General features: G+C 38.9%; 1 protein-coding gene across 13 annotated transcripts in view; it reads left to right on the top strand.

The window, feature by feature from the left end:
* Positions 1-22,103, top strand: part of nrcamb (neuronal cell adhesion molecule b) — an 83,967-nt gene that overhangs the window by 39,373 nt on the left and 22,491 nt on the right. For 8 of the 13 annotated variants that reach the window (XM_077596240.1, XM_077596235.1, XM_077596238.1 and 5 more), the window contains exons 3-12: positions 11,477-11,671; positions 13,057-13,162; positions 13,240-13,433; positions 15,411-15,533; positions 15,650-15,820; positions 17,368-17,424; positions 19,171-19,282; positions 20,427-20,611; positions 20,686-20,820; positions 21,905-22,048. In XM_077596240.1, the coding sequence (XP_077452366.1) occupies positions 11,557-11,671; positions 13,057-13,162; positions 13,240-13,433; positions 15,411-15,533; positions 15,650-15,820; positions 17,368-17,424; positions 19,171-19,282; positions 20,427-20,611; positions 20,686-20,820; positions 21,905-22,048 (1,342 nt within the window). In that variant the 5' untranslated portion in view covers positions 11,477-11,556. The remainder of the gene's footprint in view (positions 1-11,476; positions 11,672-13,056; positions 13,163-13,239; positions 13,434-15,410; positions 15,534-15,649; positions 15,821-17,367; positions 17,425-19,170; positions 19,283-20,426; positions 20,612-20,685; positions 20,821-21,904; positions 22,049-22,103) is intronic. The other 5 variants (XM_077596241.1, XM_077596234.1, XM_077596239.1 and 2 more) reach the window with 1 other exon arrangement.

The following is a 22,103-nucleotide window of genomic DNA, read 5'->3' as shown; positions in this document are numbered from 1 at the left end:
GGACCAGAGCCGGCCGGACACGGAAGCGCCACGGGACCCCCACGGGACCCCCAACACCAGCTCGTTTCATCCAAAGGCGAAAAAGACTTGTTAGTGTCTCTCGACTTCTCGGTGACGACATTTTTTTTTCTTCCGCCGCTAAGCTCTGAGTAAAGCAAAGATATTGGCTTTCTATTTTTCAGAGCCTTCACTTGTTGACTAAGCCTTCCTTCCGTTTGGGACTGGGTTCCAAACTGAGACCGCTAATCTGACCTCTTTTGTTGGCTTTTTAGAAAAGGCTGGAAAGTTTTTATCGTAGAGTTTCTCATCGAGGTTACCGAGGTGACGCCTATTAGGTTTTGGACTTTTAATTTAATTTTGACTTTATTAACATTAAAGTAAGTGGATGGAGACCACCTGTGTTTGGACATGGGACGCCATTTTGGCTCAAATAACACATTTTTTTTCTTCAAGTACAGAATTAAACCGCAAAAAGAAAACAAAGAGCTCCAGGATAGAAAGGCATTTTTTAATGGATGCAATATAACATTTTTCCTGTATTTCTTTTTGACAACTTTATAACTTTAGGGTGATAAATATCAGTTGAGGACTATGATCCATTGCCTATTGGAGCAATTTAACCGACAGTCGTATATACGGTAAATGAGATCATACCCAGGCGTGAGTGGTGCACATCGGCCTCACAGCTCTGGGGTCCCAGGTTCAAATCCAGCTCACGTCCACGTGTTAAACTTGATGTCTAGTTTTTCTAATTGCTGTTTTGTGCGCTGCATTTTCAGAAGAAACAAAGAATATTGAATATGTCTCTTAGTATTACTTGATTGCAAATGTTTAATAGTTTTAATTGTATGCTGGGAAGGTTATATTTATTAACATTTTTTTAACTTAATATAATTTGGATTTTTACTAAGTAATTTCACATTCATAATTTGGATTTTTATGAAGTAATTTCACATTTAAACGCAAGTTCAATTTTGAGTTCCAAATTTACAATACAATATCACGTAAGAGCACAGCAAGTGAACACAAAAAAAGTTAAGAGGCTGAAACTTAAAACACATAAAATTGTTTCAATGGATAATGAGTAGAATCCGGACACAGTCTAAAAATGTTACTTTTCTTCAAATAAATGAACGAACGATTTGCTTTAACTCCTTGAAGGACTGCTAAGACAACATCAATGAAAATTTGGCATTTTACAAAATATTTCTCGAGATTAATTAGCCCCATGGCAACCAAAACATTTTTTATTAAACGCAACATTTTTGTCCTCAAGTGTTTCAGTGCAATAATGAGAACAAGAAAAGCTTTTTTTGTTGGTACTTCACATCTGTATGTAACACAAAAATAAATAATTGAATTTAACTTATGCACAATATCTTCAAAAACCACCACGCTCGTTCAATTAGCAATGTAGTGAACCCCCACAGACCTCTGTGGAGATTTTATGTTCTTCCCGGGCCTGTGTGGGTTTCCTCCGGGTACTCTAGTTTCCTTCCACATTCCAAAAACATGCATGTGAAGACGATGAAAACGATTTTGCGCTATTAGCATGATTTTTGCGTATGCATAGACGACTCTCGGAGGATATTCTGGTCTCGTCGCCGTAAATTAGTTTTATGTTGATTCTATTTTTGTTCCCGCCTCCGATATGAAATGCATTGCTTGTTGTCGGGGGCGCTCGGAGACCACCAAGCGCAATCAAATAGCAATCCATAATAATATGCGCCGTCGATGTTGGACTGGAGAAGTAACAAGTCGTGGTGCATTTTTGTATCTATTAAAAAGTGATCTTCCATGGCACCCTGGGAAGAAATCCTTGCTCAGATGGTTTCTTTTCTGAGCGATTGAGTGATGCGATCGCGCTAAGCCGAGTACTTCATTGTCACTTTGCCGCATGACTGATCGCTGCTTTTGACGAGCATTTTACACGCCGTCGTCTAAAGAGAATGTGAAAGGCCTTTTCGTATTTCCGACGACGGTATCGCCTCGGAGGGGAAGCGCTTCTCTTCCGAGCTTCAAAGTCAAACGCCGTTCACTTCCATTTTGCTTTAACGAGCGCCGATTTGCGCCTTCCAGACGACCTGATGTAATTTCCACTCAAAAGCACATCGCCCTAGACCCCCCCCCCAAAAATTATTCCTTCATTCATTTTCTGAACCGCTTATCCTCACAAGGGTTGCCGGGGTGCTGGAGCTTATCCTAGCTAACTGGACACGAGGGGGGGGACCAACCCATCGCGGGGACCCAATAGACAAATAACCAATCATTTGTAGCCAAGGGCAATTTTCACTCTTAGCCAGCTAGCCTAGCGTGCGTGTTTTTAGATTAGATTAGATAACTTTATTCATCCCATATTGGGGAAATTTCATTGTCACAGTAGCAAGAGGGTGAGAATACAGACACAGAAAAATAAATTTTAGACATAAATAAATAGGTAATAAATAAGTTAATAAATATATAAATCAATAAATTGATAAATATATAAGCATGTTGCTGAATATATATATATATAAATATAAATATATATATATATATATATATATATATATATATATATATATATATATATATATATATATATATATATATATGTATGTATATATATATATACACACACACATACACATACACATAGACGCATACACACATACACACACACACATACACACACTATACGTGTATACATGTATACACGTGTACACGTGTAGACGTATACACACACATATATATATATATATATATATATATATATATATATATATATATATATATATATATATATATATATATATATATATACATACATGTATGTATATATATATATATATATATATATATATATATATACATACATGTATGTATTTTGGGGATCTGGGAGGAAACTGGAGTACCCGGAGAAAAGCCACGCATGCCCGGGGAGAACATGCAAACTCCACACAGTGAGGAACCACTTGGGATCGAACCCTCGATTCCAGAACTGTGAGGCTGACGTGCCAACCACTTGCCCGCCCACCAAAAACTTTTTTTCATCCCAACGACTCCAGAGCAAACCAATTGCTGGACAAACATTAGTGGGTGTGAACACCAAGAGTAGTTAATTAGGAAGCAATGTTATCCTTAATTTAATACAATTCTGTAGTCATTTCCTTTATCCTCTGTTTTAAAATCAGGGGAAATGGACTTTTTGATGGCTTGTTTACAAATCTGTCACTTTTAGATTCAAGATGACCACGTCATGTGATGTCATTTAGATTCCGCCGAAGAAATACAATTAATTTACCGTACTATATCTTTTGAAAGAGACCAATTTTCACATTTTTATGAACTTAAAAAAAAAGATATATATTTTTAAAATTATTAATAGCGGAAATATATTGAAGTTGTGAATTCGCGATAAGTGAAGACGCGCTAATCGAGGGATTACTGTAAATTCCACAATATTCCGGGTCAAAAGTCGCGTTTTTCGACAATGCTCGCCCACCGATCGAGTCTAAAATAAAACAATGGCAATTTTTGTTGATCCGTTTCTCGGAGGGTCTCCGATTGAAACCGTAACCCCACAGCGAGTTTTCTCCCATGACAGGACCACTTTAGTCTTTGCAAAAACTTTTCAGTCCATAGAATAAAAGAGCATATAGGCAACAGATTTTCATCCCAGCGCCCACTTGATCGGGTGCCATTGTACAGTGCGGATGAAAGGTGGCCGCCCTGACAACGGGACCCCTGATTCATATGTTAAGCACACCAATTATTTGCATACCACCCCCCAATTATAAAAGCTAATGAGAAGATGGTGGCGGAGGCTCGCTGTGGGATTTCCATTGTGTCGTGGACGAGGGGCCTGGGAGAGGCGCTTGTCAAAGTCACATGCTAGCATTTGCGCTCTTTTCAATGTGGAAGCTAGTCTCTGTCAAATACTTTAAAAAATCCATCAGTAAAGTATAGGAACGTGCACTTGCCAAATTATTATTTTCCATAACCAAAAAATTCTCTTCCCATCCAACTTTGAGGTCAAAAAATGACTGGTAAATGAATGTAAAATGTTATTTTAAGTCCTACTTGTACTTGGTTCAATATTTCATCTTTTGTTTGATGTGCAGTATGTTTACTGAACTGCTCACTATATTCGGAGGTTTAGGATACGCATGGTGGGAGAGTGGTTAGTGCCTCAACCTCGTGGTTCTGGGGTCGTGGGTTCGACCTCAGTGTGTGTTAGGATACGTATTAGTGCCTCAGCCTCGAGGTTCTGGGGTCGTGAGTTCGATCCCAGGTCGGTCCTCAGGGGAGTTTGCATCTTCTCCCCAGGCTTGCGTGGTTTTCTCCGGGAATCCCACATCCCCAAAACATGCTAGGCTAGCTGGCTAGCTAACAGTCTAAATCAAGGGTGTTAGACTCGGGTTGGTTCGCGGGCCACTTTAACGTCAACTTGATTTCACGTGGGCCGGACTATTTTAGATATAATATTTAGATATATTTTTTATGAATGGATTAAAAGAACTGGATTAAAAGCCCTGAATATTCTGTTTTTTATAGATCTAAAACAATGTTTATTTTAGCTTTTTTAAAATATATTTTTAGATTTTACAAAATGATTTTTGAACTAAAAACACAGAAAAAATGGATTAAAAATGACAATGATTGATTTAAAAGGGGGAAAATCAGGACATTTAATATACATCTCTACTCTTCATTTGAATTTGATCCGAAAACAGAAAGTCGGCACTCATCATTGACTTTCCCCGGCCGCACAAAATGATGCGGCGGGCCAGATTTGGCCCCCGGGCCGCCACTTTGACACATGTGCTCTAAATTTGCCTTACTCTAGCTACGATTACTTGTCTTTTATCCCCTCGTGCCCTGGGATTGGCCGACCACCGATTCAGGGTGCCTCTGTCTAGCTGGGATCGGCTCCAGCACCCCCACGTGACTCTTGTGAGGATAGAAATCACATCACAGTTCTAAAACCTTTTCTGCCATTGAGAAAAAAACTTTAGCGTTGTTCCCATTGATTGTGGAAAAAAACCCCGCGTATGGAATGTGTAATCTAACAAGCTGACATCATCTTTAAACGAACAAGCTCTTTTCATGCCTCATCTCACCGCCATTTAAGGGCGCCGAGCGAAGCCAATCAGTCGGCTCTAACCAATGAGCCTCTGCACGACTTGATTATGACCAGTGTTCATCTTTCTTTGCGTTCGTTAGCGTAGCTGTGAGTTTTCCGTCAGTGTTGCGTGGCCTACACAAACGGTTTAAATCTTTTGATTCTCCTCACGATCCTGCCTATTATTTCACCCGCATAGCGGTTTGCTCGTGTGCGGTCGATTGGTCGCCGGTCTTTTGGTCGCCCCGACCGCGACAACGGGCGACCAAAAGACCGGTGACCAAAAGACCGACGACCAAAAGACCGGCGACAAAACAAGGTAAAACAACATGTTCTACGCGTGAATAAAAGCCAACAATGGCCATGAGTGTATAAGAGTTTGTATGTACATGCGTTGTCCCTTTAAGAAGCGACATCAGTCAGGGTCTTAACAAGTTCTCCAACAAAAAAACAATCAAAGTCCAGGAAATTTGGAGCTTTTCTTTAGCCTAATAATTACTAGGGCATTAAGTATGACTAAATAGTCATTTGCAGTTTGTATTTAGGGAATTTGAGCAACCATTTAAATGGTAATGATCACTTACCTTCCGGGCGACCAAAAGACCGGCGACCAGTCGACCGTTTACCCTACTTGCTGCAGGTGAATCTCACCTGGATCTGCGTCAAAATGGACCTCAAGATTCGACAGAATCCGTACGACGCTATATTAAACGAGCCGGTAGACGAGTAGACTCGTTGTGTTTATCGTGTGACGAGTTGGAATATGAAATGGTAAATATCTTCCATTTACGACTCTAATCCAGCGTAAACATTGAAAACCAATGTATCGCATCTGCAATGATTAAAACATGATTTTTTAAAAGTTGTATTTATTTATTTTTACTCGAAGTAGCCGACATTTTACGTCAATTCCGCTAACGACTCTAGATTTCTTGCCAACAGCGAAATTTCTTTTGGTTTATTTTAGATTATTTTATTTAACAGTGAAGTCCAATTCTATTAAATTGAGTAAAGTACCCCCTGAGGTGTTTTAAATAGTTTTAAATTTTAATTTTGAGTCCCTTTTTTTATAGTCCCAGATGACAAACGATTCCATTAGGAATGGTCCCAGCAATTGTGTTTCAAAGTAGTCGAAAAAGAAAACGTCGTATGAATAATTCTGAAAAAGTAAAAGGCCAATCCTTATTTAATGAATAACAGCTTTGTTCCGTCATTTCCATCCAAAGATTTAAGCGTTTACAATCAAAATTCCCTTTGCTGACAAATGTGCTTTCTGTCATGGCCTCATTGTTACAGCCCATTTTTTATTTTTTTATTTTTCAAATTAGGTTTGCCCGATTTGTATTCTGGGGTTGACCTCCATTTGTCACAGCTGGTGTTCACACATTGAACCTGCTTTCCCCCAGGCACTTTATTTCCTTTTTTTTATTTTTTATGATTATGCCCCATTGTGCTCTCACATATAAAGTACCTATTTAAAGATTGCATCATTTTTTTATATCCATAAAACGGAGCACGTTGTAGATAGTGTGAGTAAAAAAAGAGGGTGTTCGTGTGAAGGCTTAGCTGGAGATTCAGTGCATATCCCATTTGATAAAAATAGGTCATTTGAAATAATCTGTTCTTGATGCCGTCGTACGTTTATTATGACGAAGATAAACACGGTAAAACGTCAAACGTTGTAGTATTAAAAATACCGTGATGGCCCGAATATAAGACGTGTTTTTTGCATTGAAATAAGACTGAAAAAGTGGGGGTCGTCTTCATTTCAACGTCTAAACCAAGGGTGTCAAACTCGGGTTGGTTCGGGTGCCGCAATAACATCAACTCAATTTCATGTGGGCCGGACCATTTTAGATATAATATTTAGATTTTTTTTTTTAAATTGGATTATAAGAACTGGATCAAAAGCCCTAAATATTCAGTTTTTTTTAATAGATATAAAACTGTTTATTTTAACTTTTTTATCTTAGTAAGGGAAAACATCTAATAATCATGTTTTTCATTTCAAATGGAAACAAATCTTTTTTAAATTATATGCAATATTAAAGTGGAAAACCGAAAATATTTTTATATATTTATTTTTAGATTTTACAAAATGCTTTTTGATCTAAAAATGCCAAAAGAAAAAAATGGATAAAAAATTGCAATTGTTGATTTAAAAAGGGGAAAATTGGGAAATATAATATACATCTATACTCTTCATTTTAATTTGATCCTAAAATAGAAACTCATGATTAATTAAATTAAATTGATTAAAAAATGACCATAATTGATTTAAAAGGGGGAAAATCAGGAAATGTAATATACATCTATACTCTTCATTTTAATTTGATCCTAATATAGAAACTCATGATTTACTTTCTCGGGCCGCACAAAATGATGCGGCGGGCCAGATTTAGCCCCCGGGCCGCCACTTTGACACATGTGCTCTAGACATTATAGACATTTACGACGCTAGATGCCAAATATGTTGAAAGCGAACACTTTGATGGTTAATGCAGTTATTGCAATTTTCTTGTTTTATCACAGTAGCTTAGTTCATTTAGACCACAGGTGTCAAAGTGGCGGCCCGGGGGCCAAATCTGGCCCGCCGCATCATTTTGTGCGGCCCGGGAAAGTAAATGATGAGTGCCGACTTTCTATTTTCGGATCAAATTAAAATGAAGAGTATAGATGTATATTACATTTCCTGATTTTCCCCCTTTCATATCAATAATTGTCATTTTTTAATCCATTTTTTCAGTTTTTAGTTCAAAAATCATTTTGTAAAAATATGGATAATGCATTAAAAGAATATACTAACTTATACAATTAGACACATGGCATAGGTACAAATTTGACTATTTCATATTCATACATTGTTTATAAGCAATATGCATCTGTATACAGTATTTCAACATATATTCTTTAACACTGTATATATCAAAGCTATTATCATTGACAAAAACGTTTTTTTTTTATAAAACCAAATATAATACCTCTTAAAATATAAGCCAATTCCTTCATTTTCATATTTTGTTCCCCAGAATTGATGTTTGCACATTAAAATGACAAAATGCATTTAAAGCATGTAAAGTAATCTGTGTGAATGTAATAACATTGTCAGAACCTCCTAATAGATCACATTTTTAATAACAGTGGTGAGAAAAACTCTGTTGTGCAAGTTCAGAAAGATTTGTTGAAGTGTAGATATGAATCAGCCGCATATATCATCTCTGGGTTTAGGGGGGGGGGGGGGAATAAAAAAGATTGGCCTGCCAGGGGGAAAAAAAGTAAAAAAATGCCCTTCCCGACGCTATCAGACATCTGACACTCGAAGGCGAGTTGTTGGCGTTATGCACTTTTTTGAATTTCCTCCCAACTTGTAGTTTTCCCGAAAAAAAGCAAGAAGTCTTGAATCTTTAATTTAGACAAAGAAAGCTGGATACATAATCCATATTGTACTTGGGAACTCTGGGTTCCTCATCTTTAGAACGCCGCTGTTGAGAGAGGGGATTGAACCCCTTATCAGCTCACCCGGATAATTACAGAAAACACACACACACAGAAGTATGGCGACTGGTTTAGCAGATTAAATTGTGAAATAAATTCACCCTGGAAGTCTTCGAGATAAAAATCAGCACGCAAAGCTTGACTTCCACTTTCATAAATAACACGTTTCTTCTTAATGACTTCTTATTATGCATTATTGGCGTGCCCGGTGGCTTTTTTTAAGCGCACGGTTGATTTTTGTTGCTTGAAATATTGCTGCAGGAGCAGATTATGGTTTACAAAAACATCCTTTTATCCTTTGGATAAATGTTATTTTTAGATAAACTGTGTTTTAGGTGTGTTTAACCTCAAATCCACAAATATGGGGATCACATATTACGACACATATGCTAAAAATATTTTTAATGTAACAAATTGGGTGCTATTGACAGCAAGGATTTGGTATAACAATTAAGAAAATAAATTAATATTAAAAAATCCACTTTAAATCTAATGTACTCCACTTTAAAGACATATACTGCATATACAGTCGTACCTCTACTTACGAAATTAATTGGTTACAGAACTTTTTTCGTAACTTGAAAATTTCGTAAGTAGAGGTGTACTTTATATCTAAATTCTCTAATTTATTCCATTTTCCTCACACAACTACCAACTAAACCCTTTAAAATTAGTCATTGTCCCAATTTTGTATGAAAGATGCGAGGAAACACACAAAAATGAGAGAAAATTATAAGGAAAACATTTATTAATGTCTTAAAATAAATAAAGCATATCAAAATGTGCCCTACTGTTATGGTTATTAGTCTTACATTATTATATATTTGCTCGCAATGAAGAACGCTTTGCTTTACTTAGCTTGTTAACATTAGAAAAGTTATTATAGTACATCTGCTTGCAACGGAGCACTTTTTTGGAATAGGGGAAGAACCCGGAGTACCTGAAGAAAACCCACGCAGGCCCGGGGAGAACACTCAAACTCCACACAGGTGGACCAACATAGATTTGAACCCAGGTCTCCCACCGTGAGGCCGACGCGCTAACCACTCCCCCACCGGTCTAGCCCAGAACTTGGAGGATGAGGGAATCGATCCCGCTACCTTTTACATGCTAAGCGGGCGCTCCACTATTTAAACTAAAGTCTCCACCCTTTATAAATAGTCATCATGACATTTTATTATGACTAAATCATTTATGGATCGTACAAATGCACCTGCGGGTGCGATTCTGGTGTGTGGCCTTGGCGAGCGCTTCTAAATGTTGCTCACAGGGGTCCTCGGTGGAGGTGGTCTGTTTGCCCAGACGTATGAAAAATTAGAGGGAACATTGGCGAGGAATTGTGACCCCAAAGGGCAGCGCTGACAAACAAGCCAGTCCCCCCAAAGGAGGGTCGGCGTGTTTGGCTGTCAGGACCTTTCATCCAAGGCAGCCAAAAATACACAAACATACACACACACACACACACACACACACACTTATGCTATCAGGGCTGGTTTGTGTATGACAGGCCAATTTTTAATTCTTATTCTAGTCGGGCAGAAAGTTCAATGTGCGCACTCGCGATTAGAGAAACCACGACGACGTCTGGGCTCGCCACGAGTTTTTCCGCTCGGCGCCGGCCAGATAAAAGCGCAATATGACCAGCAATTTCAGTTCCCGGGCTTCACAAGCTATGCAAATAAGAGATTATACTGATGTGATCGCTTTGAATAATGGCGGATTCTGCCGGTGAACTTTGGGTCGCTCTTTAAGGCAGCCAATCACGTTAGCGTATCACAACAAGGATTTTTGAAATGTTTACGCTCGGTGGACTGTCGAGATATTTCGGGGAGATATTCTTCTCTTGGATTGGGAGTTGTTAAGTGAAATACTATCATTTAAAGGTTGACATTTAGTAAGGCTTTAACTCTTTAGAAGGTGATTGACTATTTTTAATAGTCATTTAAAAAGGTGTATTAGCAATTATTAGGAGTTTTTTCATCTCATTTTCTGAACCGCTTTATCCTCATTAGGGTCGCGGGGGGTGCTGGAGCCTATCCCAGCCGACTGCAGGATGCACATTTTTATATTCTTAGTTTTTTCGAAATCATGTTTTTATAAATGCTAGTGTAATGAATTGAATGCTTTTATTGTTATTATACAAGTATGCAGTAATCCCTCGATTATCGCGTCTTCACTTATCGCAAATTCACTACTTTGCGATTTTTAAATGCTATAAATTCTTAATTATTTTTTCCTTATTTCATAAAAATGTGAAAATCCACGCTGATACTCGTAAGCGGAAGCCATTTTTAGGACTCAGAACTGATGACATAAAAAGTTAGAATAGGGGTGGCGCTACTTCGCGATTTTTCGATGACATGAACCACGATATTCGAGGGATTACTGTAATGAGATTTAAAGCACAAAGTGCACAACCACAAACTAACAGACAATCAATGAAAAATAACAATAACCATTAAACAAATAATCAATAAATAATTATAAATTAATTAATTAGTAAATACCCTTAAAAGCATTTGGCCAGGAACCGCTTGCGGCCCGAGACCCACATGTTTGCCACCCCTGGTCAAATTGATGGATTAAAAAGTCAGCTCACATTTGTGACAAAAACATTTTTAAAAAAGAGGTATCGGGTCGTATAGAATCTGGCTTTGGACTTCCATGGGTCATTTTGTCGGTCTTTTATGCGTTTGTGATCGATACGGACCCCCGGACCGATGTTGGCACGTGGCCCACCGGAGCAAAGAAAAGCTCATGTCGGCACCCCGCCGGCGCCCTCCATTATCTCCCAAGCACGAGCATTGATCTGCGTCGGAGATGTGTCTGGCCTTCTTGTTCACTGGTTTTAAATACTCCATTTTTTTGTCTTTTTAGCGAGAGGCGGCGTGCACGTGTCCCATCCGCCACGTGACCGACTCTTGGGAGGTGCGGCTATTTGGCGGCAGAGCTCGCACATGGTGGAGAGGAGGAGGAGGAGGAGGATGATGATGGGGCGGCCACACGTGGCGTTGCTAATGACGCTGGTGTTGGTGGGACGACTGGGCAGCGCGCTGGAGGTCCCGCTAGACCGTAAGAACGCTAAACAAAACACAAGTCGTTCTTGTCAAGTTGAATGAGCGCGATTGTTAACTCATACGTCAATAAAATAATGGTCAAGTTTGGGATATGTAACATGTAAATTATGCTGTGACTGATATGTAAAACGAATCCTGAAATTAATAATAAATAGTACATTCAAATAAATGAATGATTAATTAAATGAATAATTTCATAAAAAAATACAAATAAAAAAATGATTAGTTAAATGAATAATTTAATATAAAAAAATGATTAATTAAATGAATTATTAAATTAAGAATTAAAAAGGATTAATTAAATGAATAATTAAATTAAAAATAAACAAATAAAAATGATTAATTAATAATGAATAACTAAATCAAAAATAAAAAAAAATAAAAAAAAGATTAATTAAATGAATAATTACATTTAAAAAAAAGATTAGTTAAATGAATAATTTAATATTAAAAAATGATTAATTAAGTGAATTATTAAATTAAAAATTAAAAAGGATTAATTAAATAAAAAATAAACAAATAAAAATGATTAATTCAATGAATAACTAAATCAAAAATAAAAAAAATAAAAAAAAGATTAATTAAATGAATAATTACATAAACAATTAAAAGAATGATTAATTAAATGAATAATTACATTAAAAATACACAAATAAAAATGATTAATTACATTAATAACTAAATAAAAAACAAAAATTATAATTGCCATGAACTATTTTGATTCATTTAATTAGTATTAGTAAATTATAATAACAGTTTACATGATCATTTTAAATGGATGGATAAAATTGCACAATATTGTATCAACATTTTATCCACATTTATTCTTCGTGATTATAAATATACACACAGTCTACTTTTTAATATATATACTTTTTTGCTCTTCCAACGTATACTTAATAAGAGCCAGTGGTTATCTAACTGGGAATTTTCCTGCATGAATTTGGATCCCTAACTTCCATTTGTTCCACACTAATATCTGATTCTCTTTATTGTGACTTTTGCTGATTCTTTTGGGGGAAAGTTCTGGAAAAAAGTAAGTCCCGAATTAGCGCCACGTCTGCAAACAAGCTGCTTTGCTGTGCTTTGACGATTGTTTTGATGTCATAAAATGGCATTTGTGTTGTTTGCGCAAAAAAAAATAGTCTACCGCATGCTTCTTTTGGGTTGTTTTTCTTGTTCCGCTACCATTTTTTAGCATCTGCTAGCGACCAACGCCCAGCTGTGTGCACACTTTCTTTGTTTCTATTTTTTTTTTTTTTTGCTGTTACCAGGATGGTTACTTGAGTGAGCTTCCATTGCATGTCAGTTTGGTCAAAACCAAAAAAAGGTCCTCTTTCCAGAGAAGGTCAAAGTGGACCATCATCTCTATCTTTTCAGTGCCGCAGCCCCCGACCATTACCTACCAATCCCCCAAGGATTACATCATCGACCCCCGGGAGAACATCGTCATCCACTGCGAGGCCAAAGGGAAGCCTCATCCCAGGTGGGGGGAGTGGCCTAAACGGCGAGTCCGATCCCTTTCGCGACATCTCAATCCTCTTTTTTTTGGTGGTTCTTCAGTTTCTCTTGGACGAGAAACGGCACCCACTTTGACTTGGAGCAGCACCCCAATGTTCACATGAGGGCCCAATCCGGGACGCTGGTGGTGGACATCAGCAGGGAAAGGGCGGAGCACTACGAGGGGGCGTACCAGTGCACGGCCCGGAATAAACACGGGACGGCCGTTTCCAACGATATCGTGGTGCGCCAGCCCAGTAAGTGCAGCGCTAGTTCGAGTCCTCGTTGTCCTCCGTGTCCTTCCATATTTGTCCCTTTTCCCTCCATTTCTTACTTTGTTTGTGTCTCCTTTTTAGCGTTAAACTCCCGTATTTTCACGACTATAAGGTGCACTTCAATGTCTTGAATTTTCTCCAAAATAGACAGGACGCCTTATAATCCAGGGTGCTTTATATATGGAAAAGAATACAATGTGTCATTCGTTGAGGGTGCGCCTTATAATGCGGTGCGCCTTATAGTCGTGAAAACACGGTATTTCTATAATTCTTCAAGGCTGTTTTGGGATTGACTGATGTTTGCATTTACTGCAGGCGGCGCTCTTGTTAGAGTTAGCATATTTTCTGGCATATAGGCCAGATTTGTTGCTAAAAAAAAAAGATGAATGAATCACGGGTTCGGCTTATATGCGCATAAATTAAACTTGACCTGCACGAAACGGACAAAAATGAAACGGCATACACAAGACAATGCGGTCATTTATTTCAAAATAGAGAAAAGATAAACAGGTAAAACCCTAAACTAAATTTATTTTGACATCTATGAATGAAATTCAAGGGAAAAAAAACATATCTTGCATAAAACACCCTTTTGGAATACATTCATACAGTATCGCAGAAATACCACGTCAATTCGATAATTTTTCTTAAGATGTTTCCCTTCAAAGTAACACATTTTGTACTCCCAAATGAAACCATGAATATGCGCAGGTGGAAATTGGGAATCGAGGGGTGTCTTATACCAGAGAAATTGTCAAATTCAATCATTTTAAGGCCATTTTAAGGGTGCGGCTTATACGCAGATGCGGCTAATATGCGAGAAAATACGGTGCCTCATTTGTCTCAAGGTCAGAAAGTCATTGGTTAAAATTAAAATATGTCATTCATCGAGGGTGCGCCTTATAATGCAGTGCGCCTTATAGTCGTGTAAAATACGGAAAGTTGAATTTTCTATCTTAAGGGCCGTTCTAAAAGGTCAAAGTTTGCGGCATGAAACATTAGCTAAAATGTCCCTTTATGTGTTTCTCCAAGTAGGTGTAGTTTCTTACAGTCAAATTTTAGGAGTATAATTTGATCCCTGATTGAATATGTAGCTGTCTCTAGCTATATATATATACATATATATATACCGTATTTTCTTGCATATACGCTCAAAAAAAATGATGACTGAATCGAGGGTACAGCTTATATGTGAACAAATTAGACGTGACATGCACAAAACTGCAAGGTGACAAAGATCAAACGCCATAACGCAAGAAAAATTTATTTTGATGTCTATGAATGAAATTTAAATTAAAAAAAATGTATCTTGCATAAAACGTGAAATAAGTCACTTACTTACTCTTACCTAGGGATGACAAACTAGGGTGCTATGGACACACTTCCTGGTTGTACTGTCCACGTGACTTCCTTTTTGAATTTGTCTACGTGCAAGGCAACACTCTTTCGGAGTTTTGATTCATACAGTATCTCAAAAATAGCACGTGCGATGATTTTTCTCAAGATTTTCCCTTCAAAGTAAGACATGTGTACTCCCTATTAAAACCATGAATATGGAGGTGAACATTGTGAATCAGAGGGCGGCTTATACGAGGGAATTTGTCAAATTCAACCATTTTAAGGCAATTTTAAGGGTACGGCTTATACGTGGAGGCGGCTAATATGCGAGAAATTACGGTAGTTAAGAATGATTTTAAATTCTTAGCAATTTTGTGCACTCTTTTGTCTGACATGGCCCATTTTCTTTAGTCTGCTATTCTCGTCTCTACTCTAACCATCCCAAATAGAAACTGTTCCAAATTCACTAATTCACCGGGAGCTCAAATCATAATTTTCCAACGCGTACGATTGCCTAACCTTGCCTCGTGACCCCTTTTAGCCAACGCGCCGGATAATTACAAAGCTTTTTATTCCACCGACTGAACAGAATGTCTTTTTTTTCAAACATAACCCATCCAGGGTCACCTTTATGGTCCAAAGAGAAGATTAAGCCAATCATCATCCAAGAGGGCGTGTCCTTGGTGTTGCCATGTCGACCTCCCGCCGGATTTCCACCTCCCATTGTTTTCTGGATGGACAACAGTAAAATTTACATACACAAAAAAACAACACACACCAGCATGACAGTCATTGAATGTTGTTTTTTGTTCATGAAACAAATCTAAGCTCATTGTGTTTTATTTTGTCCTTCATTTTAGACTTCCAGAGGTTGCCCCAAAGCAACCGGGTCTCCCAATCCTTAAATGGAGACCTTTACTTCTCCAACGTCCTCGGCGAGGACTCCAGGAACGACTACATCTGCTACGCCCGCTTCCCGCACACGCAAACCATCCAGCAGAAGCAGCCCATCGTGGTCAAAGTCCTCAATCGTAAGTCGCCAAACGTCTTTCCGCCACGTAGGACTGAAAAGATGATGTTTTTGGGAGCTGGCTCTAGAGGTGAATGTGTAGTTCCCTTCAAAAAGAGTGCTAAATTAGCCATAGCACCTTCTCTCTTCATATCTTGAATTCAATAGCAGTTAGCATACGCCAACTCCCGCTTGGCCAATCATCTTAAAGCCTGGCTGTTAGATGAACAAAATTGTGATTACAGTGGTACCTCGAGATACGCGCTTAATTGGTTCCGGGACTGAGCTCGTATGTCGATTTGTTTCGTAACTCAAACGAACGTTTTTAGAAATGAACTCAAAACAAATTAATTCGTTCCAAACCTCTTAAAAAAACACCCAAAACAGGATATTGGATTGGGAAAAAATGTTTTATTTGTTCTAATTCCCCATCTATTATTGCACTGCAACGCGCTCGTAACATAACATAAACAAATTTAAATGAAGTTCAAATCAAATCAAAAGCCTTTATTGTCATCATACACCGCTGCGTATAACGAAATTGGTGGTGTTACTCCAAGCTTTTCAAAGTGTGTTTTCCCAGTAAAAAAAAAACAAAAAAAAACATAAATAGTAGTATAAAAGTATAAAAAGTCACATCCTGGCTAGGTGAATTCTAAAATATTGCACAGAATTCTAAAATATTGCACAGAATTCTAAAATATTGCACAGAATTCTAAAATATTGCACAGAATTCGAAAATATTGCACAGAATTCTAAAGTATTGCACAGAATTCTAAAATATTGCACAGAAGTAAATAACGATAAGATTGAGAAAACAGAAAACAAAACTGGAAAACTGAGCCGCTGCACCCGTGCGCGCCGCCATCTTGGATCCATTCAACTTGGATTACGATGCAGACACTTCAAAAATAAATTTAATCTAACCTTACACAAAACTCAATTGTAATTTTGTTTGAAATTGTAATACCTTTCTTCTCCCGGGTTGTCTCTATTGGCCCCGCCTCCACTCTGACTTTCAGATGCAACCTATCGATTTATTGTTTGCTTTTGTCTTCCCTTCAAAATATTCCCAAAATGATGCACACAAATGTCCTCACAATAACACACAACCACTTGCCAACGAAAAGTTGTATATACTCCTCTCGTATTAGCGAGGAAGCTCCGCCATTCGCAATGTTGAGGTACCACTGTACAGCACTGCCTAGAACTGTGCTATGTGTGTGTGTGTGTGTGTGTGTGTATGTTTTATCGTTGCTATGCCTTACTGCTTTTATCTTCAACCTCCACAAGGGACTAAAGATGGAAATTAGCTTTCGGCTATCATCTTACGTATTTACATATGTTCATTAACACGAATATGCATATGTTCATTAATATGTGCCTTTTATTCAATCAATCAAAGTCAAGTCAAGTACATGTGATCCGCTACGAGCTACAAAGCTTGCTGTTATTGGCCCGAGCATGATTCTTTTTCATTTGCTCCACGGCTATTTGTTGTTTAAGTTTTTAATTTGAAAGCATGATAATGTGCTGGTACGCTTGAATGCTTGTTTTGTTGTGTTTCAGTGGACGCGATCAATGACACAATGGAAGCTTTTTACAATGACACTGATTTATTTAGTGGTGAGTTACGGTAAATTGTGAATCCCTTTCTCCCGGTGTATTTCCGTCTTTAACCACAGGGGAACCTCCAAAGTCAAATGCAGTTCGTGAGGGGACGATCGTTGATTATTCTTTTTAAATCTTCCTTTTATAATAAGTATCAGGAGACATTTTTTTGTTGTTGCTACCGTGCTACCTTGACTTTTGAGGGCTTTTAAACTACTTTCATGTGAGAAACAGTTTCTCAAACGATTCAAACAGGAAAATTAATGTTTAAATAAGTTTTAAAAAAATGCTAGCGCTGACTAGCGTAGCCATTCTCTGACATCACATAGGTGACGATGGGTATTACTGACGTCACGAGGATGGGCTGTCCATTTGGGATGCTGGTGTTTGATTGGCTAAAATACTACTGGCATTGATAAAATGTAACTTCCTGGAAATTAAGGTACATATTCCTAAGGATAATACTACTACAACTGCTTTATAATTGGACCTCGACTCATGAGCGCCTCGAATTATTAGTTTCTCCCTAGTATTTTATTTGTATTTTCTTTTTTAAAAACGTGTAAAATTATGAGGCTGTTTTTGCTTGCCTTACCCAATAACTGCCAGCCACTGAGTTAAATTGAATTGGATTGGATGGCTTTATTCATCCCGTATTCGGGAAATTTCATTGTGACAGTAGCAAGAAGGGGGGAATGCAGATACAGAAAAAAAAACATAGTTACAAGATAGACAGTACAATCGCAAAGTCCGCAGAACAACAAAGCAAAAGCACAAAGTACAAAGCAAATTAAATGGCATCATTAAGAATCACCAAATCAAATCATTAAGACAGAAAAGCAGCAAAAACACAAAACGAACAAGAGTGGACGGAGCTACCGCCACCGGCTGCCACTTGAACGGCGCCATCTTGGTTGCGGTAGCAAAAAACGGATGCAGACTCAAGAAAAAGAGTTGGATAAAACTGTCTGCCGTCTTCAATGTCAGCTAACGATGTGATATATTAAAAAAAAAGGAAAAATACGTTAAAGTAATGCTCAGAAGGAAGGTTTTTATTGTTCATGTTCAAATGTTAAAAGTGGTTCGTTGGTCGTGCTACTATCGTGTCAATGGCAGCCAATCAATACGCAGTGAATTGTTAAAAATTCCTTTTCTTCCAAAACTGGCCAATGGACTTTGGAGCTTCCACTTTGTAGAATTCCAGACCTTCCTAGCCACTAACCCGTCCATCTACCCTTTAAATCCAAGTCCGCTATGCTATTAGCAAGTCTTCTACCCACTACTATGCTATTAGCTATTCCCAACCCTCACCCTTCCACTCCAAACAAATGGCTTTCATCCTTCCGACACCCCTCCCCCATCCAAGCCCCCCTGACTTATCTTTTAGTAGAAGAAGCGTTTCATTTTTCGCTCAATTAACAATTCCGACGGCCTCCTCCTTTTTCACCTCTTATTATGCGGCACCTTTGCTTTCTCTTTTGCCCCGTGGCGAGCAAACCGTGGGATTAAATTGCCCGCATTATTGCCACCAGCACCTGCAGATGTCACTTTAACCGGTTGATGTGTTTATCTCATTTCCTCCATTCGTTTCCGTCGCCGTGATGACCCCCAGAGGGCAAATCGTTAGCGCTAAAAATGCAAATATCGGGCTATAAAGTCAAACCAGAGGCGTGCGTGCAATCTGGCGGCTTATCGTAGATGGCGGGGATGTGTGGGCCGGGTCCGGGGTGATAAGAACTTGTGTGTATGGTGTGACCGTAGAAGAACCGGCGGACGAGAGAAGGCCCACGTTCCTGACCCCGACGGGACCGTCCAGCTCCAAAATGGTGCTTCGTGGTCACGTGCTGGAAATGGAGTGCATCGCGGAAGGCTTGTATGTCTTTTTTTTTCGGGGTCAAAACCTTAACTGGTCTAAGGTTTTTCATCAAAACCCAATTTAGACATATTTCCCAATGCATATGGTGGTACCTCGAGATACGAGCTTAATTCGTTCCGGGACTGAGCTCGTATGTCGATTTACTTGTAACTAAAATGAACGTTTAACATAGAAATGAACTCAAAACAAATTAATTAGTTTCAACCCTCTGAAAAAACACCAAAAATAGGATATTGGATTGGAAAAGAATTTTGATTTGTTCTAATTTGCCATTTATGAACAAAGTAACAAATAACTCATACCTGTCAACCTCTGCCGATAACTGCCCTTATAAATGATTATGATTCCCCTTACAACCCCCCAAAAAACCTTACAAACACCGTACAGTGTTTGTAAGGTTTTTTGGGGGTTTGAAGGGGAATCATAATCATTTATAAGGGCAGTTATCGGCAGAGGTTGACAGGTATGAATAACTAGTGGTTTAATAGTACTAAAATGTGTTAATAGTACTAAAATTAGACAGATTTTGCGGAGGGGAGAGAGAGAAAAAGACTTTTTGCACGGCAACGCGCTCGTAACATAAACAAATTTAAATGAACTTGGATTACGATGCAAACACTCAAAAATAAGTGTCATCTAACCTTACACTAAAATTAATTCTAATTTTGTTTTAAATTTTGATACCTTTCTTCTGGCTCGATTGGCCCCGCCTCCCCCCTGACGTTCAGATGCAACCTATCGAGGGTTGTTTGCTTTTGTCTTCCCTTCAAAATATTCCCAAAATGATGCACAAAAATGTCCTCACAATAGGATAACGCAATGACCACTTGCCAACGAGAAATAGTATATAATCCTCTCGTATTAGCGATCGCTCCGCCATTCGCACTGACTAACAGAAAAAAACACTGAAAAAATGCAAGGCTCCGCCCAGTGCTCGTAGAGACATTACACGAGGGAGTTGCGACGGGAAATACAGTGGCCATGATGTTCTTATGAGCAGCCAATCGCGTCCACTGTATGCTCGTATATCAAAATGTGTCTCGTATCTCAAGATAAATATTATCCCGAAATTTTACTCATATCTCAAATTGCTCGTATGTCGAGGTACCACTGTATCTAATATAATTCAAATGTATCCAAGGCCTACTCCTGATATCTCCTGGGCCAAAGTGAGTGGCGAACTCCCGACCACGCGCCTCTCTTTTGTCCACCACCGAAAAATCCTGCGCATCGTCAACGTGTCGGAGGCCGACGCGGGCGACTACCGCTGCACCGCCCGGAATCGCCTGGGCTCGGCCCACCACACCATCCAAGTCACGGTCAAAGGTGCGTCCACCCCTCGTGATCTATACGCCGTGCTCCCAAATGCTAATCCATCCATCCCGATTTTTTTTTTCCAGCCGCCCCCTACTGGATCAGCAGCGCTCCCCGAAATCTGGTCCTGGCTCCGGGCGAGAATGGAGTGCTAATGTGCAGGGCTAGCGGTACACCCAAACCTAGCATCCAGTGGTCCATGAATGGCATTCCTATCGAGAGTGAGTTCTCACTTGACTTTCAAATGCAATGAAGAAGAGAAACAGTCTATCTTGACAAAGAAAAATTGTCGTAAAAAGTATCTCGCTCTTTTCACAAATGTAACATTGTGTAGTCACGTTAACATTGTCGTTTACGAATGACTATTGGTTACCAAACACTGTAACAGACCCTTCTGACATACAATCAAAGAACTTTATCAATTATTATTAATGTATTCCATCACGGCTTTCGAAACCGTAACTTGCTGCTTCCCCGTGTCTCAGAAACAAGAAAGCTGCTAAAATATTTACAGTACTGTATTTTCACGACTAGACGGCGCATCGTATTTTTAGCCGCAGTGTCAATAACAAGTGCTATTTCTGTATTTTACACATACAAAGGACGCACCGTTTTTATAGACGCAGCCAGGCATGGCAAAACATACACCAGCTTAAACATGCACGCTACACCCACACGCTAAAAACACGTTTTTAAAAAGGCAACGGAAGCAAAACTGAGTTGGGTTGTACTTTATTTAGCCATTTTAAGACTTATGCACGTCATCATCACCCACAAATCCATCAAAGTCCTCATTTTCTGTGTCCGAATTGAACAATTGTTCAAATGAGTCATCGAAAACGCTGACTTTTATACGTTCGTCCAGGCGGCAACAATCCATTCGCAAATAGTAGTTAGCTAGTAGCTAACGTCCATGCTTCGTAAAGATGTGTTGATGCCGATCGCCAGGCCACAATCCATTGGGTGTATTGACAAAAGAACTTCATATCCCAGCAGTCACTGCGCAGTACTTTTTCTACGGTAAAATAGTAGAGTCGGGCGGGGGCTGCTTGCCGTAGTTGTGAGAGCTGTAGAGGATGGTGTACCCTATCCACTGATTTATTTGATTTTATCGTGATAACAATTTTAGTATTGGTCCATATATAAAGCGCACTGGATTATAAGGCGCCCTGTCTATTTTGGAGAAAATTTCACATTTTTAGGAACGCGATATTCGAGGGATTACTGTAGCTTCCACCAAATTGGAGGTTCAAAATACAGTGGTTAGTCAAATTCTATCATGTTTTATGTTCGGTCCACCAACAGATGCCCCAAAGGAGCCCAGTCGGAAAGTTGAGGACGACACCATCATCTTCACCGACGTCCAGACGGGATCCAGCGCCGTCTACCAGTGCAACATCTCCAACCACCACGGCTACCTCCTGGCCAACGCCTTTCTTAACGTCTTATGTAAGCCCCATTCTCACAAAACCACCGGACCCGGATCGTCTCGCCATTAACCGGC

Source organism: Stigmatopora argus, chromosome 3 (assembly GCF_051989625.1).
Source record: "Stigmatopora argus isolate UIUO_Sarg chromosome 3, RoL_Sarg_1.0, whole genome shotgun sequence".
NCBI classification, from domain to species: Eukaryota; Metazoa; Chordata; class Actinopteri; order Syngnathiformes; family Syngnathidae; genus Stigmatopora; species Stigmatopora argus.
Note: the sequence above shows the minus strand (reverse complement) of the source record. Positions and strands in the feature narration are given on the sequence as shown.